Source organism: Tyto alba, unplaced genomic scaffold, assembly GCF_018691265.1.
Source record: "Tyto alba isolate M040663 unplaced genomic scaffold, T.alba_DEE_v4.0 Super-Scaffold_13, whole genome shotgun sequence".
NCBI classification, from domain to species: Eukaryota; Metazoa; Chordata; class Aves; order Strigiformes; family Tytonidae; genus Tyto; species Tyto alba.
This window is the reverse complement of record NW_024881275.1, coordinates 25,777,757-25,801,755: the sequence shown is the minus strand read 5'-3', so window position 1 is coordinate 25,801,755 and position 23,999 is coordinate 25,777,757. Positions and strand designations below refer to the sequence as shown.

General features: G+C 36.0%; 1 protein-coding gene across 4 annotated transcripts in view; it reads right to left on the bottom strand.

Moving 5' to 3' along the window:
* FBXL17 (F-box and leucine rich repeat protein 17) overlaps positions 1 to 23,999 on the bottom strand; it is a 292,438-nt gene that overhangs the window by 196,072 nt on the left and 72,367 nt on the right. For all 4 annotated transcript variants that reach the window (XM_042787630.1, XM_042787631.1, XM_042787632.1 and 1 more), the window contains exon 5: positions 945 to 1,052. In XM_042787630.1, the coding sequence (XP_042643564.1) occupies positions 945 to 1,052 (108 nt within the window). The remainder of the gene's footprint in view (positions 1 to 944; positions 1,053 to 23,999) is intronic.

Here is a 23,999-nt window from a genome sequence, read left to right as displayed (position 1 = left end):
TTTCTTTTTGTATGTTTTCAATTCTTCTGCATCTTCAGGTACTAAACTGCCCTAAACTGATGAAAATATTTTACAGATATGCTGAATGGTTCTGTATAACAAAAGCTGCGCAGCTGCATGAAACAACCTGTATTTTCTTCAAGCACGCTCTGTTTTCATTAAATATGCTCTGCACTTGTTACTTCAAGACATCTTTAACCATTTTTACGTTTACCAGAAGTTTTTATAGTCAATACCCACTTTTACAATCATCTTTACCAGTTATAAGCTCCACTTTCCCATGTGAAGTTCTAAAAAAAAATTCTTATGTATAAATAATAATCTATCTGTTCTAGATGCATTTTTCCTCTGCTCTCTCTGATGTTTGCACAATCCCGGAATTTACTTTCAGTTATTAATTTTAATTAATATGCTGTTTGTCCACCTCATCCAAGTAATTCACTTTATTGAACACTTCCATTATCTTCTACAGGTTCACTCAAGTTAGTTCTCCCACACATCACTCCTCTTACATGAAAGAAAAAGGAAAGGAAATAAAATGTCTCTGTTACACTATATGTTAAAATACAAAGATGGGTATACTGTTGCAGAAAGGAGTTTGTCTACATCTCTTGCACTAATAATTTTGCACTTCCAATTATGGAATTTTATTTTGTTTGCAATGGAATCTGGTATAACTAGGCAATTTAAAGACTTTTGACCTGAACAGTATTATTATTTTAGAGAAAAAGTATTACCCCTTGAATATGTTTTTGCTACAGTGTTTTTACACAGGGAAATCTGAATGTGTCTCATCAAATAACGACAAGATCATTTATGTTATCATGTTTCTATGTATGACCGTTTTTCATAATAAACATATATAAGCTTACTCTAGCTGATACATATAGGTTGGCAAATATCAAACACACTAATCACTAGCGAAAAGTAGTTATGATACTTACATTGGTGAGGTGAATGACTCCTTTTGATGTAACAGAGCAGCCCATAAAACCAACATACTGCAGCTCTGGACAATGTTCAGCAAAAGCTTTCACTGACTTATCTGTCACCTACAGAAAAGATATACAGGCAATAGTTGAATGGGTCATACGAGCACATACCTAACACAGTCTAACCAGTTTCTCTGTAACACTGGCAAGCTGCTCATTAATACCTTTATCATTATTATCAGTACTATTATTTATTTCAAGAATTTAAGAGAAAACATCTGATACACACACGCATCTATATATGTATAAATAAAAAGAAGGAAAACGATTATCTTTGGCAGATGGGGATCATCTTGGAAGAGGAAAAGAAATGGAAGAAAAGAGAGAATAATGGCCACAAATTCAGATATTATTGTCATCCTCTTTATATGCAAATAACCCAAGAGACCATTCTATCCATCATTCTCATAAACTATACATGAACATGAAAATACTAACAAATTTGTTACTGCCATCCTGCTGAGTCATGCTATACCCATCACTGATTCTGCATAGAATTTGAATTGTTTGATATCTTGAGTTTATATTCCTTTTTTAAGCATGCATTTTTACTAAAACAAAGCAATTGATGAATTTAACTTAAAGATAAGGTTACACCCATTTCCCACATCAGACTTGTATCTCATGGTAGTACAGCATTGTGTCAGTTATCAGTTGAATGGAGATGTTACCTAGTTTATTATTCTATTTATTTTCACAACTATTTTTTCCTTTATATTAAAGTTTGTCTAATAAAATTGATTTATTATGAAACAATCCATTGCATAAATGTAATGCTTCGTAGGTGTTGCATTTAAGGTGACAAATTAATTTGGTAAGAGATGAATCCCCTTGTGTTCTAGCCGGTCATCAGAGATGAGAGGGGCTAGGGGCAGCTGGCTTTATCTCTTAATAGGTATGTCAATTACTGCCATGACTATAGGCCTGACAACAGATGCACGAACAGTCCATGTGCTATAGATCCTGTTGCATTCAAGAGAAGCAGTCAAGTTCATGAATAACATGGTTTATTCTTATGCAACATTTACAGATCCTCTGAGATTGCCTACGATAAATGCACAAACTGCAGATTGGCTGTATAGCACTACACACAAAAATGACTGCAATCACACACTTAATTCCTGGGTAATCACTCGGTGTAGCTGAGGGGATAAACTTTACCAAAAGGCATCCCTTCCTGGGGGGGGATGGGGAGGGTGGCATAAGGAGCACAAACCTGTCAATGTGTCCCTCCAATTTGGTGTTGGATTATCATACCTCTGAGTTGGATACAAACTCAGGGTGGTATTTATCTAGATGTGTATGTGTGATTGGGTGGGACTGTGGTCAATCCAATTTCTTGAGTAATGACACAGCACATTCCTTGGGGCAATGTGCACACAGTTGTGGGAAAAGCAGGCAGTCGTTGTGGGGAAAGAGGAAACACAGGAGGTAGTGACTGCAGTTGTGCAAAACATTCCTTGAGAAAAGGGGAAGAGCAGGAGATAAATCCGTATAGTTGTGTCAAATATTCCTTGAGAAAAGTGGAAGAACAGGACCACGCAGACTCCACCTCACTTCACATTCCTCCTTAGTGCCATGACAACACAAATCACTGGATCTTCACCCTGTTCCGTGTTTGTTCCAGGTGTTACAGAAATGTGTATTTTGCAGTTTTTCCACTGTTTTGCTTTTCCCACACTTCCAACAGTAGGTAAACTAAATATTCAAAAGGACAACATTTTGTGAACTTCTGAATAAAATACTGGCATGCATAACTTAAGACACCTGCATATCTGCCTTTACAAAATTGTGGGGGTTTTTTGTGAGAAGTATATTTTCCCAGTGCAAATGACAGCAATGAAAAACTCTATATTGATTTTGGGGCAAAACCTGTGTTTTCTAGCCAAACTGCTCAGGAATCTCTCATTATGTCTGGAATCATAAATCATGAATGCCAAGGACATTCTGAGTTTGTAAGGATGCATTCTTGTTATCAGAGAACTCAGAAACAAAACAAGTTTTGAAATATCTAGTTCACGACTGAGCCTCAGGTGAACACATACATAGGAACATTATTCCTGCTGTGCTGTGGATCACGTTTATCCACAGTTTCAACTTGCCTGACTAACATGTCACTGGCAGCATATGGTGACCTTGGTGATGATTCTGTCAAAACAGTTTCTGAAAAAATAGCCCAGAGATAAGAGAAGTCAGCAAGATTATAGGTACAGCACTATATATAAACACCATTGGTTTGGGATTACTGAATATGGTTATAGGTCTAATGCAGCTTTATCAAAGCCATGATTTCTTAGTAAGCAAAGATTTTTATTGTTGCACATCTGCCAAAGAAAAGTAAACGACAAGCCTTCTGGGACTGTGTATTTAGAAGCCAGTGAAACCGAACACAGGCCAAATGGAAGGGAGAAAGGATCAGATGAACAGACTTAGTCATAAATTCTGTAGTGATCATACTGTATCTGCATAGATCCATGTCCCAGGTCTGACTACTTGAACAAAAGAAGAACAGTGCAGTAAGAAATTTCTTCTTTGGTTTTGTTCTGACATGATCTTGGATTTTTATTTTTGCGCATTTCTCTCACCTGAGGACAGCCACACCCACTATTTCGAATTTTAACATGCTGACTACTAAAAACCTTTGACAAATACTACAAGAAGTCAAAGACTTATAGATTTGCACTATTTAGCATTCTACCAGCACTACAGTAGAGGGAAAAAACTTTATCTTCTCTGTAAAAGAAAAACTAAACCTTCTGTTTCAGCTAATGATCTAAGAGAAGGACCCTCTTACAATCTTACCCTCTGCTCTCTACAGAGAATTAGAGTATGATTTTCTGTTGCAGACAGGTTTGCACTAGCTAGCAAGAAAATATAGTAATGAAAAATCAATAGCATAAATGCCTAATATCACAAACTCATTACAGAGTTTAAATCTTTAAAATACAAATAATTTCCTACATATATCTGACAATTGGGTGCTTGAAGTCTTTAAAAAATGTTTTGAAGACAAATAATAAAATTACTGTGTATAAAAATATCTTCTGTTCATACTATGGAATTTCCTGCATTCCAACAAAATTTGTGAAAAAATAGTTTTTGTAAAAGTTAACAACAGTAGATTATGACTATATATATTAAATAGTTTACAGATTAGCAGTGAACATCTTCACTGCTCATTAGATATGCCGTATCTATCTAGTCAGAAGAAGATTCTTAATTACCTCTGTATGCCATGCAATCCTCATGATTTTCCACCTTTAGAAAAATTATTTACAGTCTGTCAAGAGTAGTGTGACATTACCTGAATATGCTTTATGATTACTGCGGTAGAAATCACCACTTTAGACAGGTATTCTGCTACTGCAAACAGCAATTTCTGTCCTTAAATCTTGACTTATAAATAAAATATTCGTACATTGAACCTGTTGCTGTCTTTAAGCTCAGTTAAGTAACAGATCCCATTCTTTGCTGCCAGCCAACAAAACTCCATCACCAGCAGAAGCTGACTTCAAGTTTTATGGGAAATGTAAAAATTTTATTGATCAGCACTGTAATCTGACAGTCAGCATTCTTTACTATACCAGTGTCTACATATGCATTACTTCTTTTTCAGATCCTGTATCACTTATAGCAATTGGTATTTTAATAATGGCATTCTCACCCAGAGAGCCTGAAAGCAAAGCCTCTTTATACTCTGTTCAGTTAGTTACTCTTAACATATGACCACAACCTCCTGTGATTGTATTAATTGGGAAGGAAAATATACATATATATTTATATATATACATATACACTGATACACACTTGCAATTTCACAATAATGGCACCTCATAAAATGCATGTAAGATACTATGTATAGAAATATGGGATCAAATCACCTGTAAACTAAATATCCGATGAAAGGGTGAAAAATAAAATCTGTATTAGATCTTTTTGTTCTCCTCTTTGCACAGGCAAGAGAGAATAAGAACATGGAGTGGCTTGGAATTTATTTATAAACATACGTGTAGCATTATAGTCAAGTACAATTACCTAGTCTTCAGTTAGAATAACTGACAAGTGAATCCTTTTTGTCCTTATTTATATATGACTCAAAAAACATAATAAAACAAGGTTTGTATACAGAAGTATAATTTTTCATTAGACCTATTTGTACAAGGGAGCAAAAAACTATGTAAGTTTCAGACAGATCTGAAATAGAAGCTAAACTTAAAGCTCAAGTAAGTTTCTAGGTCTGAAAACAACTATTTTCCTGCTTAATTAGACTTTCTTCTATTTTATCATCTGCAGTACAGATGGCTTACATGCATACTTGAACTTTTATATTAAAACGCAAACATGCAGGCCACGTCACTATTTCTACTATAAGTAGATGCCAGAAATAGTAACCTCTTTTATTGTACAAATGTGTTTTATGCTCCCAAGAGATAGCCTGCTCTGCAGAATGAAAGATAAGTTACTGATGAAAAAAATGCATGAAAAATTAGCAGTGGCATGTATGCAATGATTATCCAATCTTAACACCGTCTCTTTGTAACGCAGTATGTAACTGTATGTTGCATTGTTCTCAAATGCTTCTTTAGCACTGAGTAGACAGAACAGGTACATGAAATGTATATTATAAATATGGTTTCTGCAAACTAGTTTAGAGTATAAACAACTGACATTCAGAGGTACTACGTGAACAGATTAGACTAGCATAATCTAAAAATAGATTACCATAGAAAACACATTGCAGCTCCACAGGAATGGCCCTTGTTAACAAAGATACAGAAATTCACACCCAATTCTTTTATAGATCACAGTACTGTTCTTCCAATAATCTTTAATAATTGGATTGTCTCTTCGACCTTCATTGACTTTCATTCATCCTGTCTTGCTTGATATTAGTCTTTCTTTGAAAAAGTAATATAGGATGATGAGGACAGATTTATAAGTTACGCACTAAAGCATTGTGAATGGGAAATACACTGGTCTGGAACTAATGGCACAGATTTTGCTTCTATTAAAAAGATCTATGATAAGTGAGATATGGTTTAATAATTTTCTTTTTATGTATTGCAGCCTAATATATATGAATCCCAGTTCTGCATTGTTTTACAGAAATTCAATATTTTGACTATTCTGAATTAGATTCTGTAAGTATTAGTTTATTTCACATTCTATTCAATAATTGAAGGTGCAAAAATGAACAGCTCTGAAGAAAAGATGTTAATTCAAAAAGAAAGTTAGATACAAGTCACTTAAATTACAACTAAAAAGCCTCATAATTAATAAAAACTTACAGAAGCTTAAACAGAAATAACTAAAAAAGAGATAAGATTATAATTACTAACTTCCACAGATTTAACACCACTTTCTCTTATTTAAACAGGTGAACTGTAATGTAAGTAGATCTTAATGTCCAATTTTTTCCATGTAAAGTACATAAATAAAAGTTTGCAAAACATGTTTCCTCAGAAGAAAGACAAATAGCAGGATAAATTTTGCCAGAGTAAAATATGTTCGTTCTCATTTAAGTAAAGTCAGTCTAGCATGAACGTAACATGTAAGTATCCACTGCAGAAGTCAGTACTAACAGTAGAAGAAACCCTTTTTCTACCAATTCCTTACTCTATAAATCTTTACCTGTCTTGGTCAGACACCAGATTAACCATACATACTTTCTGAGCAGCACATGAAGAAGGGAAGCGTCAGGGAGTACTTACTAAATTCAGTTTTATGTCTGAAAAGAGATAGGTTTACAAAAACTTATCTGCTAATTCAGTTTTAAAACCTTCTCGCCTTACCTGTGCCATATTATATACTACAGACTAAGGGCCACATACAACCCACTCAACTCTGCTCTGCCTGAAGCATGTGGCCAGGCACTCCAATACTGTGATTTGTATCACATACTCAAACAATATGCATTTTCCTCAGTCTGTTTTCCCTGAAACCCATGCAGTTATGCTATACTCAGGCATAACTTTGTTTCACTCATTTTTACCAAAACTCCTGAAATGCATTCGTTTCACAAAATACAGGCAAATCACACAGAGTGTAGGCATTTAAACTGGAGTAACTCGGCTCAACAGCTTACAGGTGAACTCAATTATATACACAAGGATACAATGAGAATGCTCATATACAGAAATATCTCTATCTACTGTAAACAAATGTAGCCAGACTACCACTGTTCTATCAGCAGAAATAAAAATTTATAAAACAAACAAAAAAAATCACGGCAATTAAATAGTTTTGAGAAACAGCCTGACTATGGGTGTATGATTACATAGGTTCTTCCTGCTTAGCTTAAAATTCACATTGCTACCTTTATATTAAAATGTAACCACCAACAGCTTGCCATAATGCAAGGTAAAAGTTGTTGAATTTATTGCACTTTGTCAAAGGGTGAAGATGGAAATAAAGGCGGGTCATTGCAAAGAATTATGATTAGATGATCCCACTTTGCCACACAGGGAACAATGACATCATCTCTCTTTCAACTAACACATTTAGAATTACTTTTTAACAGAGGGTCAAACAGAGATTACAATATTACACTAGAAATTAAATACTAGTAAATTTTACACTATTAAACTAAAACAGACACTTACAAACATTTAAGATTACATATAACTTCCTAGTCCAATGAGTAAGAAATTACAAGCAAATTGTTTTAATTTAACCACTTCTGAATTCAAATACTAATTCGATTTAATTTTTAAATTAATTTCTACAGGAGGCTGTAATACTCAAAGTATTTACTTACGGATGTAATCCTAAGGTTACAGCAAACATGCCAGGGCACCCATTAGCATCAGTTCCTATCCTTATTTTAGTAATCCAATTAATTAGAAATAGATTATACTATTTGATTGACCATGAACATAAAACCGTCTTATTGTCAGCTTTCCACAAATACAGACTTAAATTATCTTTATCATAAAAGCTGCGACAAAGTAATAATTACTGGCAAAGATGCATTTAATTCATAACCCCACATTGTAACTACAGAACACTGACAAAAAAAAGGCATGGATAATCTGTCATCATGCTCAAGTTTTCAGGACACCCAAGCTTCATTAGTGAACAGCAGCAAAGCAAGGCTCATCTTAAGTAACTGCCATTGGAAAAACTGTATATATATCTTCACATTCAGTAACATACATGGATAAACATAAACATTTGCTTAATCACAAAATAAATTCAACAACTATCAACTTTAACTTGCAGTAGTATAGGAAGATTTAAAAGTACTGACAATTTCTATGAGCACCCAAAATAGAGAAATATAAATATTTCTATTCCTTCATCTTTGAAGGAAACAATCTAACAGAAAAGGAAGTGATCCCAACTTCTTAGTATCTTTGGTAAAGTTTAAGCTAGATCTTAAATCTTTTCACAATCTGGGTTTATAAACTTTGATTGGTTACTTTTCATTACAAAAAGAACTTCATACAAAAATATGTGCAGTCTTTCATAAAACAGAACACTGTTGCTTACTAATGGCAGTAAAACATTTTTCATTATTAACTGAAAGGGACGACTTAATCCACCAATTTGAGTACTTTTTACAAACACAGAAAATAAAATTTTTTCTGCAGCATTTGAAGATCAACTTAATTTTTAAATGTTTTTTTTTCAGAAACATGCTTCTTGACATGGGTCTCACCATTTAAGCTGAAATGTAAACGTGAAATAGAAAGGGAGAGCCTGTATTGTAAGGTGAACCTTACAACATAAGCTATTCCATCATACTGAACAATTCACAGCACATAAGACTAATACAATAAATAAACCATGGACTCAGAGAAAGCCCTAGCTGCCTGAGGCAGCATCCCAAAATACAGAACTGGCTCTGGCAGTACTACGCATGTGCTTGCTGCCTTGTATCTGTGAAGCACTCACTCTGTGGCTGTCTCATTCTGAGATGAGAATGTGACATCTGCCTGGAGTTTCTGCTCTGTGCACCCCTGGCTGTACTCTCTTGCTGAGGCTCTGTGCAACACTGTGCTACCCCACCCTCACATTTAGGAGGAGGAAAAGAGTGAAATGGACTGCATTGATATGCTTTCCTTCATCCTTATACATTAGCTGAAGAGTTAGTATTACTGTACGTCCACAAGAGGAAAAGATAACCAAGACTGTAAGGAGTAATATAAAGAGTTAAAAGGAGTATTTTATGTTCTGTTTACCAGCTGACCTCATCAAATACATTCTGGTAACATCAACTACTTTAAGATACCATAAATATACTTAAAAAAACAACAGAAAACAAACAAAACAAAACAAAAAATCCCACAACATTTTTAAGAGCTATAAAGAACAGTGTTCCTGTTTTACCTTGATAGTAGTGCAAGCCTGTACAAATTCTTCCTAATTCATCTAACATAATTTTTAGACACAGAATTCTAAGTAGCTCAGTTAAGGGCAGTACATACCACTCCTTTAATTTCTGTGGCACAAAGTATCACTGCTTAGTCTTATTCTCTTGCTACTGATGACACAGCCATCAAAACAGATGAGTTCCTCTTCCCATTTTTATCTTCCTATTTTTATCTATTTTATCCCTTGAATTAATTAATACTTAACAAAACAACACATTTGGAACTTATTACGTTTGAAATAATAAATAGGTATAGACAAGCACTATCTTCAAACTGGTATAAATGTCTGGGTTAGAAAACAAATCTCAATTCTCAATACAAATTATCTCTGATTCCCATTAACTCACAATTTAATAAAATACAGTTTGAATGTACTTATATTGAACATAGCTATCAGCACACCCTAATTTGTTTGTTGCAAAATGCAAATCAAATTGTAAAAACAATTCTTCAGCTTATAAAATATTGCCCTCCTACCAAAAGACAAAAATTATTATCAAAATTTGTTTACTCTGAATTGGCAAAACACTGCTCCTGAAAAAAAAATCTACATCTTTCATCAAAGAGCATGCATACATAACCTGATAACCATTAAAATTTCAGAAGAATTAAAAAAAAAAATGTATGTACTTATTTGCAGACAGTGCCACCGTATTACAAATAATGAGAACCACACATCAGAAATGCTGTGTATTCACAAAAGTTTATAGGAAAACTAAATGTTGCTCAATATATTTTTTTAAACAGAATAATGCATAATAATTTCTAAAATTAACAATAATATCCTGACCATCCTTTTTTATTCATAATACTGAATCAAAGACTCATCCACATGCTAAGGAATACATATGAAGTATTTTCATTTAGTATCATCCTGAATACAATGGAAGAAAAATATTTCCATGTAATGGCAAAATAGGTCCATGGTTTATTGGTCTAGCCACTTAATCTTTCCTCCTTGTACAACAAGTGTATGAGTCAAATGCATCCTTTCTGTGACAGAAGATGACTTTGCATTATCTTTCCTATTAATGCCGCCCAGCTACACACGCATATTTCTTATTCTGTATTAGGAGTACAAAAAAAAAACAAAAACCCCCCAATTTATTTAACGGTTTTATTGTTCATTCTAACAGAATATATCTAATTCTCATTTAAAATCCTTTTCTAAAGAAATTAACTTTCAGTTTTACTTCACCTATGCAATTTGATTTTACACTTTCCCATTAAAACGATGTACTCTGGCACATTTCTCTGTTTACCACAAATTCAAGGCTTCTAAAGGAACTGGAAGATTATTTTACAGTACGCATTCATGTAACAACTGCTTTGTGCTCAAGCTCTTTCTTCTCTAAAACAGATCCAGAAGAATATCGTTAATGTTCAGAAATACAGGAGGCCTTGTTCATACACAGCCCTTCAACTCCTTAGGTCATTATGCCTTTAAGCTATTAAACACTGTTAGTCTACTGCCTTTTGCTTTATTCCAAGAACATTTCCATTTTCACAAATCAAAAACATAAACAGTTTCATTTTGTTCATTACCCTGGTTACTTTCTGAAGGCCTCCTAACTGCCCAAACAAACCTTTTCAGTTTTCTTGGTCAATAATCTGACAAAACCATGTTCCTTTCATTAAAAGCACCATCATGATCGTAGCGTAAGTTTGCTCTGTCGTCAGATCACTGTCATGGGCCAAACTAATCTATTATTCGCTCAGTATTTTTATTTCAGGTAAGAAACTTGAATACCAACTTAGACAACACTCTCACTGCTATCACATATTACCAATTTAGAAATAGTTGTTTCTGACAGATTTTCACACATTAAAGCTGTTGTTCATTAATAAACCAACAGAGCAGTATGAATGTACTGTAACATTTCTTCTACCGAAACTTATGATATGCATCATTGTTGTATGCTGTAGGTGTATTTGCCAGATTCTTATCTGTATCTAAAGAAGTTTCCTCAGCGAAATGAAGTGATAAACAAACTGAAGCAAATCAAAACACAGATAAAAAGAGTGATGTAACCGAAACCCCCAATCCCTCCATCTTGCCAACACATAAGCACATTCCTAGTATGCAATGCAATCAGTAATACAGGCTTGTAACACCTACATAGCATTAATATATATGACAATAGTAACACAGGCATTGTAACCTCTAAGGCTAATATGCACTCAAAGACAACAAATATCTGGTACTCATGCCTGCAAAATCATCCAGACATCTTAAGAAGAAAAATAGGATAAATCCTTTGGTATCACATGTTTATTTTAAGAGTTAGTAAATATGACTGAAAAGGTAATCTTTTAAAATAATGTGAACATTTTCTTGGAAAAAAAATAGACACTTAGAGCATTTAGTTCAACTAGAAAATTACACGATTCCTGCTCACATATTTTCTTTGAGTTCCAGAGATATCATGTAATTTTAATAAGCAGGGAAACTCTTGCAGCAGTTGAAAATGTAATATAATGCATACACACAGTGCACTCTGTAAAGAAATTTTAGAATTTGCATCCATTTTTCATGCAACTAACCTTGTTTTTTTAAGTTACATCTACTCATAGTAGCCAGCCATACATAAAACTACACAACTGAAATACGGTATGACATCATGAAGCTGATATCATCAGCTGTAATATATAGATAAGGCTGCCACCAGTAAATATCTAAAGATTGCTACTGCAGAAAGTAGAAGTGGCCACAAATACCAAAACCTTTCTTGCAACCCACCTTAAAAAAATTTCCATCTAGTGGCATTCCATACACAGTATTTACAGATTCATCACCTCCTCCTCTTTCATGAGCACTGAAAGACAAGATTTCCCAAAATTTTGCCGTATAGGTCACAGCTGCAGAAGTTCTGTCTGCTCAATCCACCGAAATAAATTCAGTCAATTCTGATTATGTGAATTCTATTTGAAGCATACGGTCACCATGTTACAAATGGTGGGATAAATACATGTGTTAAGGGGGGGAACGAAAAAGTCTTATGTTGCAAATTATGCTCTTCAACATGAAGCATAGGCTCCTTAACTGGTGAATGGTCTCCCATGTCACATAGGAAACAGGAGAAAAGATAAAGAATTTCCTAAATAACGCAATAAATACAAGTTAACATGAAGACAGCAGAACTCTGATTACAACCGCATAGGTCAAAGAAAGTAATTTCATAATTAAGTGGTTTTCTTTTTCTATCCTTTAATAGCTTTACTCCACAATGAGAAAGGGGAGTAGTTATTTTATTGAAAAATATTAAATGATTCTGTATGTAATAGCCAAACCCAACATTCTATAGCAAAGATCACAAAAATACACAAACCATTTAATGGGCACTACCATTCACTGGGATACCACAAGAACTTCTTAAAATAGTTACATCTTAATTAAACAAATCTACATATTAGCCTACGTGGGTAACAGGCTTATTATACAATATATGACATTATGTTTAAAACAAACATGAAAACAACACACAGAATGTAACTTGAATTTCAGATACAAACAAGGTTACTGACTGAATTTATTTTAATGCATCTCCTAGGGAGGACAGATAACTTAAAAATTTTAACTAGCCTTGCATATTTCCTTCTGATATTGTAAGGTGTTAAAATAAAACTCTGTTCTCCCTATGAGAAGTTCTAAAAAGAAGAAAAGATGAAGTATATGTGCAGGAGAAAAAGCTTTTTGTAATAGACGTTAATGGACATGGAATTATGTCTTTATTATTGGCTAACAGTTAGGGTACTCAGTAGTAATGCTTTTACATCCTGCTCAGTCTTCAAATTTCCATGAATGAAAAATCTAGAATATTCCACAGTATCCTAGCCTACAAAAAACAGGTAAAGCCAGAATCCAAATCCTAACTGGAGCATACATTTTTTCAAAGCACTTGTATTTAGAATCACCACTTCATACGAACTCACAAAATGTAGCATAACCTTACTAGCAGTGAAAGCGAGACACATTGCATAGAAATTGAAATGGTTTTGGTTTGATTTATAAATGATCTTCAAACAACAGAACTACCATTAAAAATAAACACTTGATAATTAGAAGGAATAGGAAGAGATCTTCTCTTCGTAATTTTTTCCTTAGTGAACTGCATGCATTACAACTAATTTCATTTAGAATAAACCAGTTACAGCAGTCTGATCAAGTAGCACACCAACTGACACATTCTATCAATCTGAATCAGAATCAGCTTTAAATCATGAAGAAGTTGAAATCTTGAAATGCATCAGACATGCATTAGAAATGCATCAGAAAAGACTAACAGAAAGAGGATGTGATTTAATCTAGTTCTCTAAATTTTGCCCCTGTTTTTTTTCATGCTTTCTAATCTACGCACCACTACAATCAGCAGACATACCATCTGTTCAGCAAAGATCCTGGCATAAGAAGCTGGACATCATGATTCTCTTAACAGCAGCTTTTGACTCTTGTACCTACGTATACAAATTGGTATAGAGTTCTCATAGAAATTTTATGTTAAGAAGTAAACATGCTACACCCTGTGAGAGTTATTACATGAATGATACGGGCCTACAATGAAAAGCTGCAGGAAAATTAGTCATTAAATCTTCAGCATTCACTACTGTGATTGACTACTTCATTACAATCACAGTTTGCTATCAGCAGTTATCAGCAGTAATTGGTAGGAGCAAACTGCAAACATAGCAACAATAAAAAAATTTAAACAGCAGAAATACAGCTTCAATATGCATATACACAAGGACTCAGACCAAAATAACACCATTTTGTTCAAGACGGTTAAAATAAAAATTGGTATCACATGGGATACATATACACATTTTTCCATACAATTCAGTGGAAATCTACTTTACAGATTTTAGCAGGCAAACACCTCTAGACCAGAAAAGAAAAGTCTTAAGTGGAAGTTCTGCACATTCTGTGCTTTATTCCTTATACATCTTTCTGTGTTGAGCTACAAACAGTACACTATTATACCTTGTGGCAAAAAAATTTAAAATATTAAAATAAAAACCGAGCTGTAATTTTTTTAATGTTTGTACTTAAAAACCCAAACAAAAAAACAAACTACATGAAAAAACCTAAAACTTCTGCTTTGTCCTAATCATAACAGCAAGGAAAACCAACTGCTTCCAAAAAAGCATTGAAGAAAATACGTTTATAGCTGGTTACAGATAATCTATCCAAATTCTTCAAAACAGATTTGTTTGAGTTGCCTTGTGTTTTTCAAACGGGCTTTTGTACCAAGTAGTCTGTCAAAACACAAAAATAGAGGGATTTTTTGTTTTGCTTTATTTGTTTTCATAATATCTAAAGCAGTCTTGATTTTTTTTCCTTTCTGGAAGCTGGGTGAACAAGAAAGTCATTGGTGTTAGTGAGGCGTGGAATCACAACTTTACAACCAGTAAGGTTATAAAGTAGGTACGTTTATTCAGCGCTGGGAGCACAGGGGATGACTCCACCACAGACATATGCCCCTTGGAGCAGAAAACAGCCCCTTTTTACTGCTTAAAAACGCTACATATTCACTAATTCTAATACATATTCATCACTACTCCGAGGATATGGAGGGAATATTACAATTAGTACCGAGAAATCATTAACATATCCCCCCACCCCAAATTCCTCCCGACGCGCTTGCGCAGTGCTTCCTGGTGGTTGTGGGCAGGGGTCTTCCAATGAAGGCTCGTAGTCTTCTTCACTGTGTTCACTAGTTGACCCTTATTTCTGCGCAAACTCAGTCCTGTCCTTCTACTCTGGGCTAATTTGCAGCTCCTTTGTCTTTATGGCTCAGTGGTTTTAGTTCCCCTCTTATCTCCAGGACAAGAGATCCCAGAGATGTCGCATCCTGTCTTCCTTCCATTCAATCACAAGGGAGTTACCGTCCTTTGATATGGACCATCAATGGCCCATCTTGTTCTTTCTCATTCCATTGCAAAGGAGTTACCATCCTTTGAGGGAGGCCATCTGGTGAGCATCCCAAGAAGTGGGGAGGCTATCGGGTTAGTGTTTCCTCAGATCATTAGTTGGTAAGAAAATCATATATACAGTAGTCTACCTTCTTGTATCATTTACATCACTAATTCTGATCTACCAGAGTGAAGTCTGAAGAGGTCATCTGGATATAGATGACAAAAGAAAACTGAGAATATGTAACAACAAGCACAAAAAATATACAGTCAGGGAAGAACTTAAACATATTAATGATAGCTATTTGCCTTTTTATCATCTGGATTAAACAATTTTACATTTCCAACATCAAAGACTAAAATAGAAAGACAAATCTCATAAGGGCCCTCACTGACACAGCAGAAAGTGAAGGAGTGGCAATCTACAGCTCCAAGAGAAGCACAGAGATACAGAAACTAGAAATTAAGGATGTTTCTCTCTGTCATCCTATTGAGGCAGAACTTGAATCAGGCCCAGAAAATTATGGCTGAGACGTTATAAAAGGTATTAGAAGCAATTAGGTGATAAGATGTGAATGTAAACATGAGTTATATTTGATGTTATCCTTACAAGTTGTCTAAAGGCATACAAAAGACCTGTTCACATTATTTCAATCTATCATTGTACACATGCATTCAAAAACGGCATCTTGCTGATGAGAAATCAAGTGGGACTGTTATATTAGTTATGATTGGAAGCAGCTACAATCCTCATTAAACCTAGTGCAGAACCAGAGCAGACCTCCATGCTGAGAGGCTGAAACAGGAGAACCTCTCATCACATGGATCCATGACCCAATGGCTGACAAGCTTATGTGAAGCGCTACATGCTGTGTGATAATGGCAGGACCAGCACAAGAGGGTGCTGAAGTTCAGCAATTCATTTTTAAAATGAGAAAACAAAAAGAAACACCTGCATGCTCTTCCCAGAGTTCAGCATGTTTAGAAAGCAAGAGATCACAACTGTTGCTAGTCTCTAGGCCATCGTGGAGAATGAAAGGGGAAAAAACAAAACAAAACAAAAACAAACAAAACAAAAAACAAACAAACAAACAAACAAAGACAACCAGAACAAAAGTAAGAAACAAACAAGCAGGAAAAGAAGAAAAAAATTTTGAAAGTTCTTCAACTTACTTAGATCACTAAGTCAGTATGCCTTAGGTTAACCCTGGTAGGCAGCTAAGCACTGCACAGCCACTCACTCAATCTCTTACCCAGTGGGATGGAGGAATCAGAATGGTAGAAGTGAGAAAAGTTGTGCACTGAGTAAATCCAGTTTAATTGTTTTTAAAAAAAAATATAATAAAAAAGAGAAAAAAAAAAAAAAACAAAACATAAAGATGGGGAAAAACCCCACAAGAAAAAGAAATGATACAAAAAACCCCAAAACAACTGCTCATGTCCAACCAACCAATACTCAGCCAGTCCCTGAGCAATGGCAGCCCAAACAACCTCCTTTCTCCCCCACATTTACTACTTATCACAACATCCAATAGTATGGAATATCCCTTTGGTCAGTTTGGTCAGGTGGGATCAGCTGTCCCAGCTGTGCCCCCTCTCAACTCCTTGTGCACCCCCAGCCTACTCACTGGTAGGGTAGGATGAGAAGAAGAAAAGGCCTTGACTCTGTATAAGCACTGCTCAGCAATAACTAAAATATCCCTGTGTCATCAACATTGTTTTCAGCAAAAAATCCAAAACAGAACCTCATACAAGCTCCTATGAATAGGAGATATCCCAGCCAAAACCAGTACACAGTACTATCACAAATTCTCATTTTGGTTCAAGAAAGTCAAAGGTTTAAAAAAAGTCAAAACCCAACCAATCAACCAACCAAACAAAACCTCAAACCACCACAAAGCCAACACACCTTCAAACAAATAAACCCAATTCTGAATAGACACATAAAATAACAGATGTATAAAGTACTTTTTTTCTAGTCAAGATGGTCAACAAGATTTTTTTTAAAGAAATAACACTTTTTTTTCTGAACTTTATAATATTTGCCAATATAAAACCCTTTGCCTTTACCCCACCCTTCCCTATTGGTAAATATGACAATTACAAGCAAGAAAGTAATTTTTTTATGCCAGAGCTATAAAACAATCCATATAAATGGATAAGGGAAGATGAGCCATTACCTCACTGAAAAACACACAAACTATTGCCCGCATCCTAAATCTTTTGATGAATTCCTTCACAAATCAGCTGTAATTCTGCAAAAACAGCAAGCTATACAATATCCAATGCTTTGCATAATCAATGAATCTTCAACATCTCCAGCTTCTGGCATAGCAATCAATTAGGTCAGCTCTCAAATACTCATCAGTAGTGCCCAACTACACTGTTTAATGACTTTCAGTTGTACTGCATCAGCAACTTTTCTTTTTTTTTGGGGGGGGGGGTGGAGGGATGATGGTGGGTGGATGAAAGAGAGACAGAGACAACAAGAATTAAGTTCTCCCTATCCATAAGTATAAACAGAAGAACAATTATGTTATTTCTATTCTCAATGTAATATCTGGAAAGGTGATAGAAATGTATTTTTGTTTCTTTTCTTTCTCCATCCCCAACTCACTTTACCATCCTCATACATCTGCAGAGCCAGCAGAATATAAATGAGAGCTCAGGTCTCTTTAGGCTCTCCTTGGCAACCTCTTCCTTCAGAAAAAAACAGAACGATGCTGGACAATCATAAAAATCATCTCCTACCTTGTTTCTAATCCTTGGATAGTTAAAACTTTAGTCCCATAGACAGTGTTTGGCTCTGCAAACTCATTAGTTCAATTCCTCTTCTCTACTGAGTATAAATTATTCAAACAATTATCAGAATAAATTTTAAGGAAAGAAAAAGGATGCAGAGGTAAAGGAAAAATCTAAACCACACATTTAGCCGCTTAAAGTAGGCTACTGTCAACTTAGCATCTGTGTTTTTTACAACTGTTTGGGGGATTTTTTTGGATGAAGAAAATGCAGCAACAATTTATGAGTAATGCCCATCACAGAATACCACAAAGTAAGTTCTTAAACTGAGGAAGGTGGAAATCAATGTGAGAACTAAAAGACAGGAAAGTAACTGGCTATGATGGAGATAGCAATGAACTAGATTGAAAGCAGAGTAATTGAGATGTGTCAGGTAAACAGTTACAAGCAGAATTTGTAAAATAACAGTCTTGAAATAAATATTAAATAGTTTTATTAAGAAGAATACACAATCCCTAAAAAGCAGAATGAAATGAACCTGATTGGTGAAGTTGGGAGTATAATCAACACAGATGGGAATAACACACCTGTTCATGAAGAACTGGATGATTTTTAGGACTAGAGTAAAGCAAACAGGATGAAACTGAAGAGCATTACGTAGAGTCACTAGAACTTCTGTTACAATCTCAGATCTTTTCAGTTAGAAATACGTAAGAGGAGAAAACACTGGGTGTACTACTTGGTTACAGATTAGTACTATAAGCACCAATTAGATGTAGCCATGCAAAAGAAAAACTGCCCGATAATGTATCAGGCAGCGTTTTCCTAGAAGATAGAAGGAACACAATTCTGCACCACATTCAGTTCAAGTATGTAAAAGATGTGCTCTGGAGTTCTGTTCTTTCATATTCAGACCAAACAAATGTAGAAAAGAGGTACCAAAATCATGGAATGGAAGCAAATGTGACACTTCAAAAAGCACAGATTTTATCAAAGAAAAAGCCAGGGTCTGATCTCTCACTTGAGATACACCAGGAGGTGAAAACGTACGGAAAAATTATCTTAGCTAAGGACAATTATAACCACAAATCTAACGTGGGAAGACTGCTAACAAACAAAGACTAAAATTCACATAAAGTTTCAAATTTCAGAGCAGTTCAACTTTCCAGTATTAATAGGGTATTCAATGTAATTGTTTTTTGGATCAAAAGAGATATACTTCCGAACAGCACTAAATCACGTGATTAGCTATGGTAGCAAGCAATGGGACTCCCTCACGCAACAGGTCTCTCTTTCATATGGTTCCATATATTCCTTACACTGGTTAAAATAATGCCTCAAGTATCAGAGACATTAGAAACCTTGAGATTTAATGAGAAATTCCAAGGAGTCTGGACTACTTGGCAGAATTCAATGAATATTACTACACAGGAAAATGCTGGAATAGTGTTGTAATCTAATAGCCATCCTGCTGAAACAGCAGCATAGTAGTCAGAGGATAAAAACATAACACAACTGCAGTCATGGCTGCCAGCAGATTTGCTTTGTGGATTTTACTCTTCTTTACTCTTACCAATGACTTAAAATGCCAGAGTCCTCCAGTTCACAATGACAAACCCTTTGGAAAGCACATCAGTTTCAAAGATAAAAGCAGAAGTAAAAAAAAAAACAAAAACATAACCAACAAAATCAACCATACCCACCAGGTTGGGACTCTCATCCAGCAGTCAGAGTAACTACAGACATATATATATTTGTAAGTAACCAGCAGAAAGTAATTGTTTTGAAAATAAAAATGTATACTTGGGGGAATACCAAATTTGGTATCTCCCCAAAATGCATATATGAAAGCATCAAAAGCTTATTGGCTAAATAAGCTTCAAGGAAGTACAATAAGAGAATGTTTTTTAAAGGAAAAGGACAGTATCCTTCCTACATATTGAAAAATTTACATTATGAAGATTGGAGTTATATCTATATTAATAAACCTTTCATGTTTTCAAGCAGGGGTTTTGATTTCATGAGCTCTTATCTAAAGGATGAACATTTGTTTCCATGTGCTACAAAGTCTGATAGTAATTTTCTTGTGAGAAATAGATTCAGTAGGTGCCTTGTGCAAGTATACTTAATCCAAGGCCCATGGAATCTACTTTACTGGGGTAAAATCATTTAACAGGGACTGGAAGGCAGTGACTGTCACTAAAACGGCTGTTTTCCCCAAAGTTAGAACTGTTAGCCTGAAAATGTGCCCTACACAAAAAGTAAAAAGCAACTGTCTCATTTTGCAGCTGTTTTTATTTCTTGTCTGATTGCCACACTGCACTACAAGAACCCTAGGGAACTGGACATGCAGTTTATTGAAAACACTCTTATTGATGTAAGAATATGAAAAGAATATCCCAGCTTCACTATGAAATGACCTTGATCATTGGTACAACATTTGTTAGTGACTAATAAAATTTGTAAAGATACTTGCTGATATGATTGATTTAATTCTTCACTACTCAGACTAAATTGCCGGTCATTATAATGATGACTTTTCTAAGTGCAGTTTCTTAATTCTTTCCTGTCTTTCAACAGTGACCTCACAACAGATTTAAAGTGTTTATGGATCAATTACATGCAATAATAAAATACAGTATTCTAACAAGTACTTTTAATCTTTCTGCTTATGAGGTGCTGTCACAAAGCGTTAGGAGAGAACATAATTTCTAAGTAATGGGAAAATAATATCCAAGCCTAGTTTGGACATATGCAGCACCATGAAGAGCCAGAGAATCATACAGATTCTGAATAGTATCAGATGCTGATGACTCATGATTGTTCCAGTGGACAAAAAAGAAAGCGAAAAAATTAATACAGAAACTGTAATCAATACATATATTCCAGACATACCTAAGTACAGTCAGTCCTGCTGAGCTACCCAAATGTGCCTGACCTGTTTTTCCCTGACACTGAGTTCAGGTGCATCGCATGATGCAAGGATAACCAGAAGGGCTTTGAAAGGAGCCAGAAAAGATTTAGAGCATTTATACGTTTGGGCTCTAGGCATTGTAGAAATGTCTGTATTACTTTCAGTCTCTGAAAACAGCACATCTTAATTCATATGGGAACCCAGTTAATCAGGTCACACTGACAATGTACTTCAGGATAGGATACTCGGGAAGCAACTGTATCTATGCACAAAGAACAGTAAACCTGCGTAAGGTCAGGAAGCTCTCTCACAGCCAGGTTCACGAATGCCACAGTTCCAAATGGTCTAAAAGGAGCTCTCCTCAATAATTCACAAAGTTGAGAGAATTACCAGGGAAGAGGAAATTTCTCTGAATATCAACTTTGCTCACTAAAAACAGAACCAAAAAGAAGACAGCCTCCAAGTGGAACTTACATTTGGACAGGTTCAGGCAGCAAATGAGAATTACTGATTTGCACCAGCTACAGACACTGCAAATGATGGCCTACTAGATTGTTACAAGCAAAAATGACTGGTGGTCTGATCTTGGCTGGCTCCCACACACCCATCCAGCCACTCTCTCATGCCCTCTCCTCAACAGTACAGGAGAGAAAATAAGATGGAAAAGCTCATGGGTCAAGTTAAAGAGATCACTCACCAGTTACCGTTACAAGATAAATAGACTTGACTCTTCTACTTCCTCCCCTCCATGAGAAGTGTCCGGGGGATGGAGAATTGGGGTTCAGGTCAGTCCATAACAGCTCCTCTCTGCTGCGCCCTCCTCCTCCCACTTTTCCCCTGCTCCAGTGTGGGGCTCCTTCTTACAGGACAGAGTCCTTGATGAACTCCTCCAATGTGGGTCTGTTCCACCGGGTGCATTCCTTCCGGAACAGACTGCTCCACCGTGGGTCCCATACAGATCACAATTCCTGCCAGAAAACCTGCTCCTGTGTAGGCTCCCTTCCACAGGCCACAGCTCCAGCAGCCTGCTCTGGCACATGCTGTCCACAGCTGGAGCTTCTTTCAGGGCACCTTCACAGGTTGTAGCGTGGAAATGTTCCACCACCGACTCCTCCAGAGGTTGTAGGGGAATCTCTGTTCCAGTGCTTGGAGTGCCTCCTTCCCTCCTTTTTCACTGACCTTGTGTGGTAGTGCAACTCCTCCCCCTACCTCTTTTTCTGGGCTGCTGGGTGCTTGGTGTGATTCCATGCCCATCCTGGGCCATATACCAACCTAGGATGGTATGGATTGCAAATGGCAGAGGACCAGAGCATTAAGGTACCCCTTTGACATGTCTGGCTCCTACTCTACCTATCTCTTGGGAGTGGTAATAACAGTCCATCACCTCCTGACAGCCTAATACATCTGTGCCTGGGATGTGGCCAAAAGAGGACAATAACAGAACTGCACATCTGAGTTCTGGGCCTGCACAACTGGTGGAAAACACCAGAATATTTCATCCCTTAAGTTGGGCCAGAGTGGAAAAGTACATGATGAAGGTCAATTATCCTGGACCCTATAAACAGTGACCCCAAGTGAGACCCTTTGAGCTCTCCTGGATCACAGTGGGCCTGTGACCAGCATCTTCCCTGAACTGGAATGCCTCTCAGGTATCAACTCCTTAAAGTACCATCTGCCACAGAAGCCAATGAAGAGCGAGGGCGAAGCTGTCCCCTCAAGTCTCAATTATCACCTGTTGAGGAATGCCAATGCACTGTGTGTATTTACTCTAAACTTGACAAGAGGGAAGTTTTATCTGTAGGCTAGCTTCTCTTTCACTCACCTCCCTATCTATCTACATGTTTGGGTATACATGGTTGTTTTTACAAGTGTGGTCACATACATGTTTCACTGGATCCAAATATTTTTGTCTGTCTGTGTGTTTGGACATCTGGTGTTTATAAATATACATGTATACATATACATATATATATATATATATATATATATATACTGATTCAGGATACCTTATAGTAAGTTAGTGTGATTCCTGTAAATTTTGAATCTGTAGTTAAGTCATTATTTTAATCATAATGTATTTTACTGAATTATTTTGTAAATCCTTAAACTGGTTTATTTATAAGTGTTGCTAGTCATTAATAAATCTTGGATTTGCTGCTAAATCATTAGCATGTTAATATTTCCATCTGCAACACATCGCGGCTGCAGGGCTGTTTCTCACACTTTTTCCTCACTCCTCTCTCACACTTACTGTGCAGCATTTTTTTCGCCTTTCTTAAATACTCCATTCCAGAGGCAGAACCATGAGGGGGTCAGTTGTGCCTTGTGGTGGGTCCGCTGAAATCAGCTGTATCCAGCACGAAGCAGCCCCGGTCTCTCCTCAGAGAGGCTACCCTGCATCCACCCCATTGCCAACACGTGGGCAGAGACACCCACTACACTGACAAATGAACAAAACAAAACAAACCACACAAGAACTAGAAAAGAACGCACTAAACTGGTTGGAACTTGACTAGGTAGGAGCAAGGTAAAGATATCACATAATGTATCTGAAGGTGGCAAATTAGTGCTTCTCATTACCTTGGACTCCAGGAAGTCAAGATTCAAACCCATGCCTTGGCAAATACTTCTGGATTGTAATACACAAAAACATTTTATAGTAAAGTTAAATTTATAGGTTCATATTGCTAAAAACATTACCTAGCTCTGTCCTTCATTAGCTAATCTCCACTGTTTTTACCTGAAGTGCAGTATTATTCCATCTTACAGACACAGATTCAACTGCTTTGGGTCACAGACCCAATCTGAAGCAATGTCATGAAATACTGCAAATCTCTTCAATCTCACTCCTTTGCTCCTACCACTGAAGCACTGCTTTACTTTTAAACATCTCTCAGTTCAAATCACAGCATCCTATTCATTAATATTTCAACTATAAACTATAATTTCACATACTTCAACTAGGCTACTCTAAAGGTTAAAGCAGTATCTTCAGAAGCTAAACTACAGCAGAAGACAGTGAAGTTACACACAAAATTATGAAGATCTTCAGTATTAAAAACACCT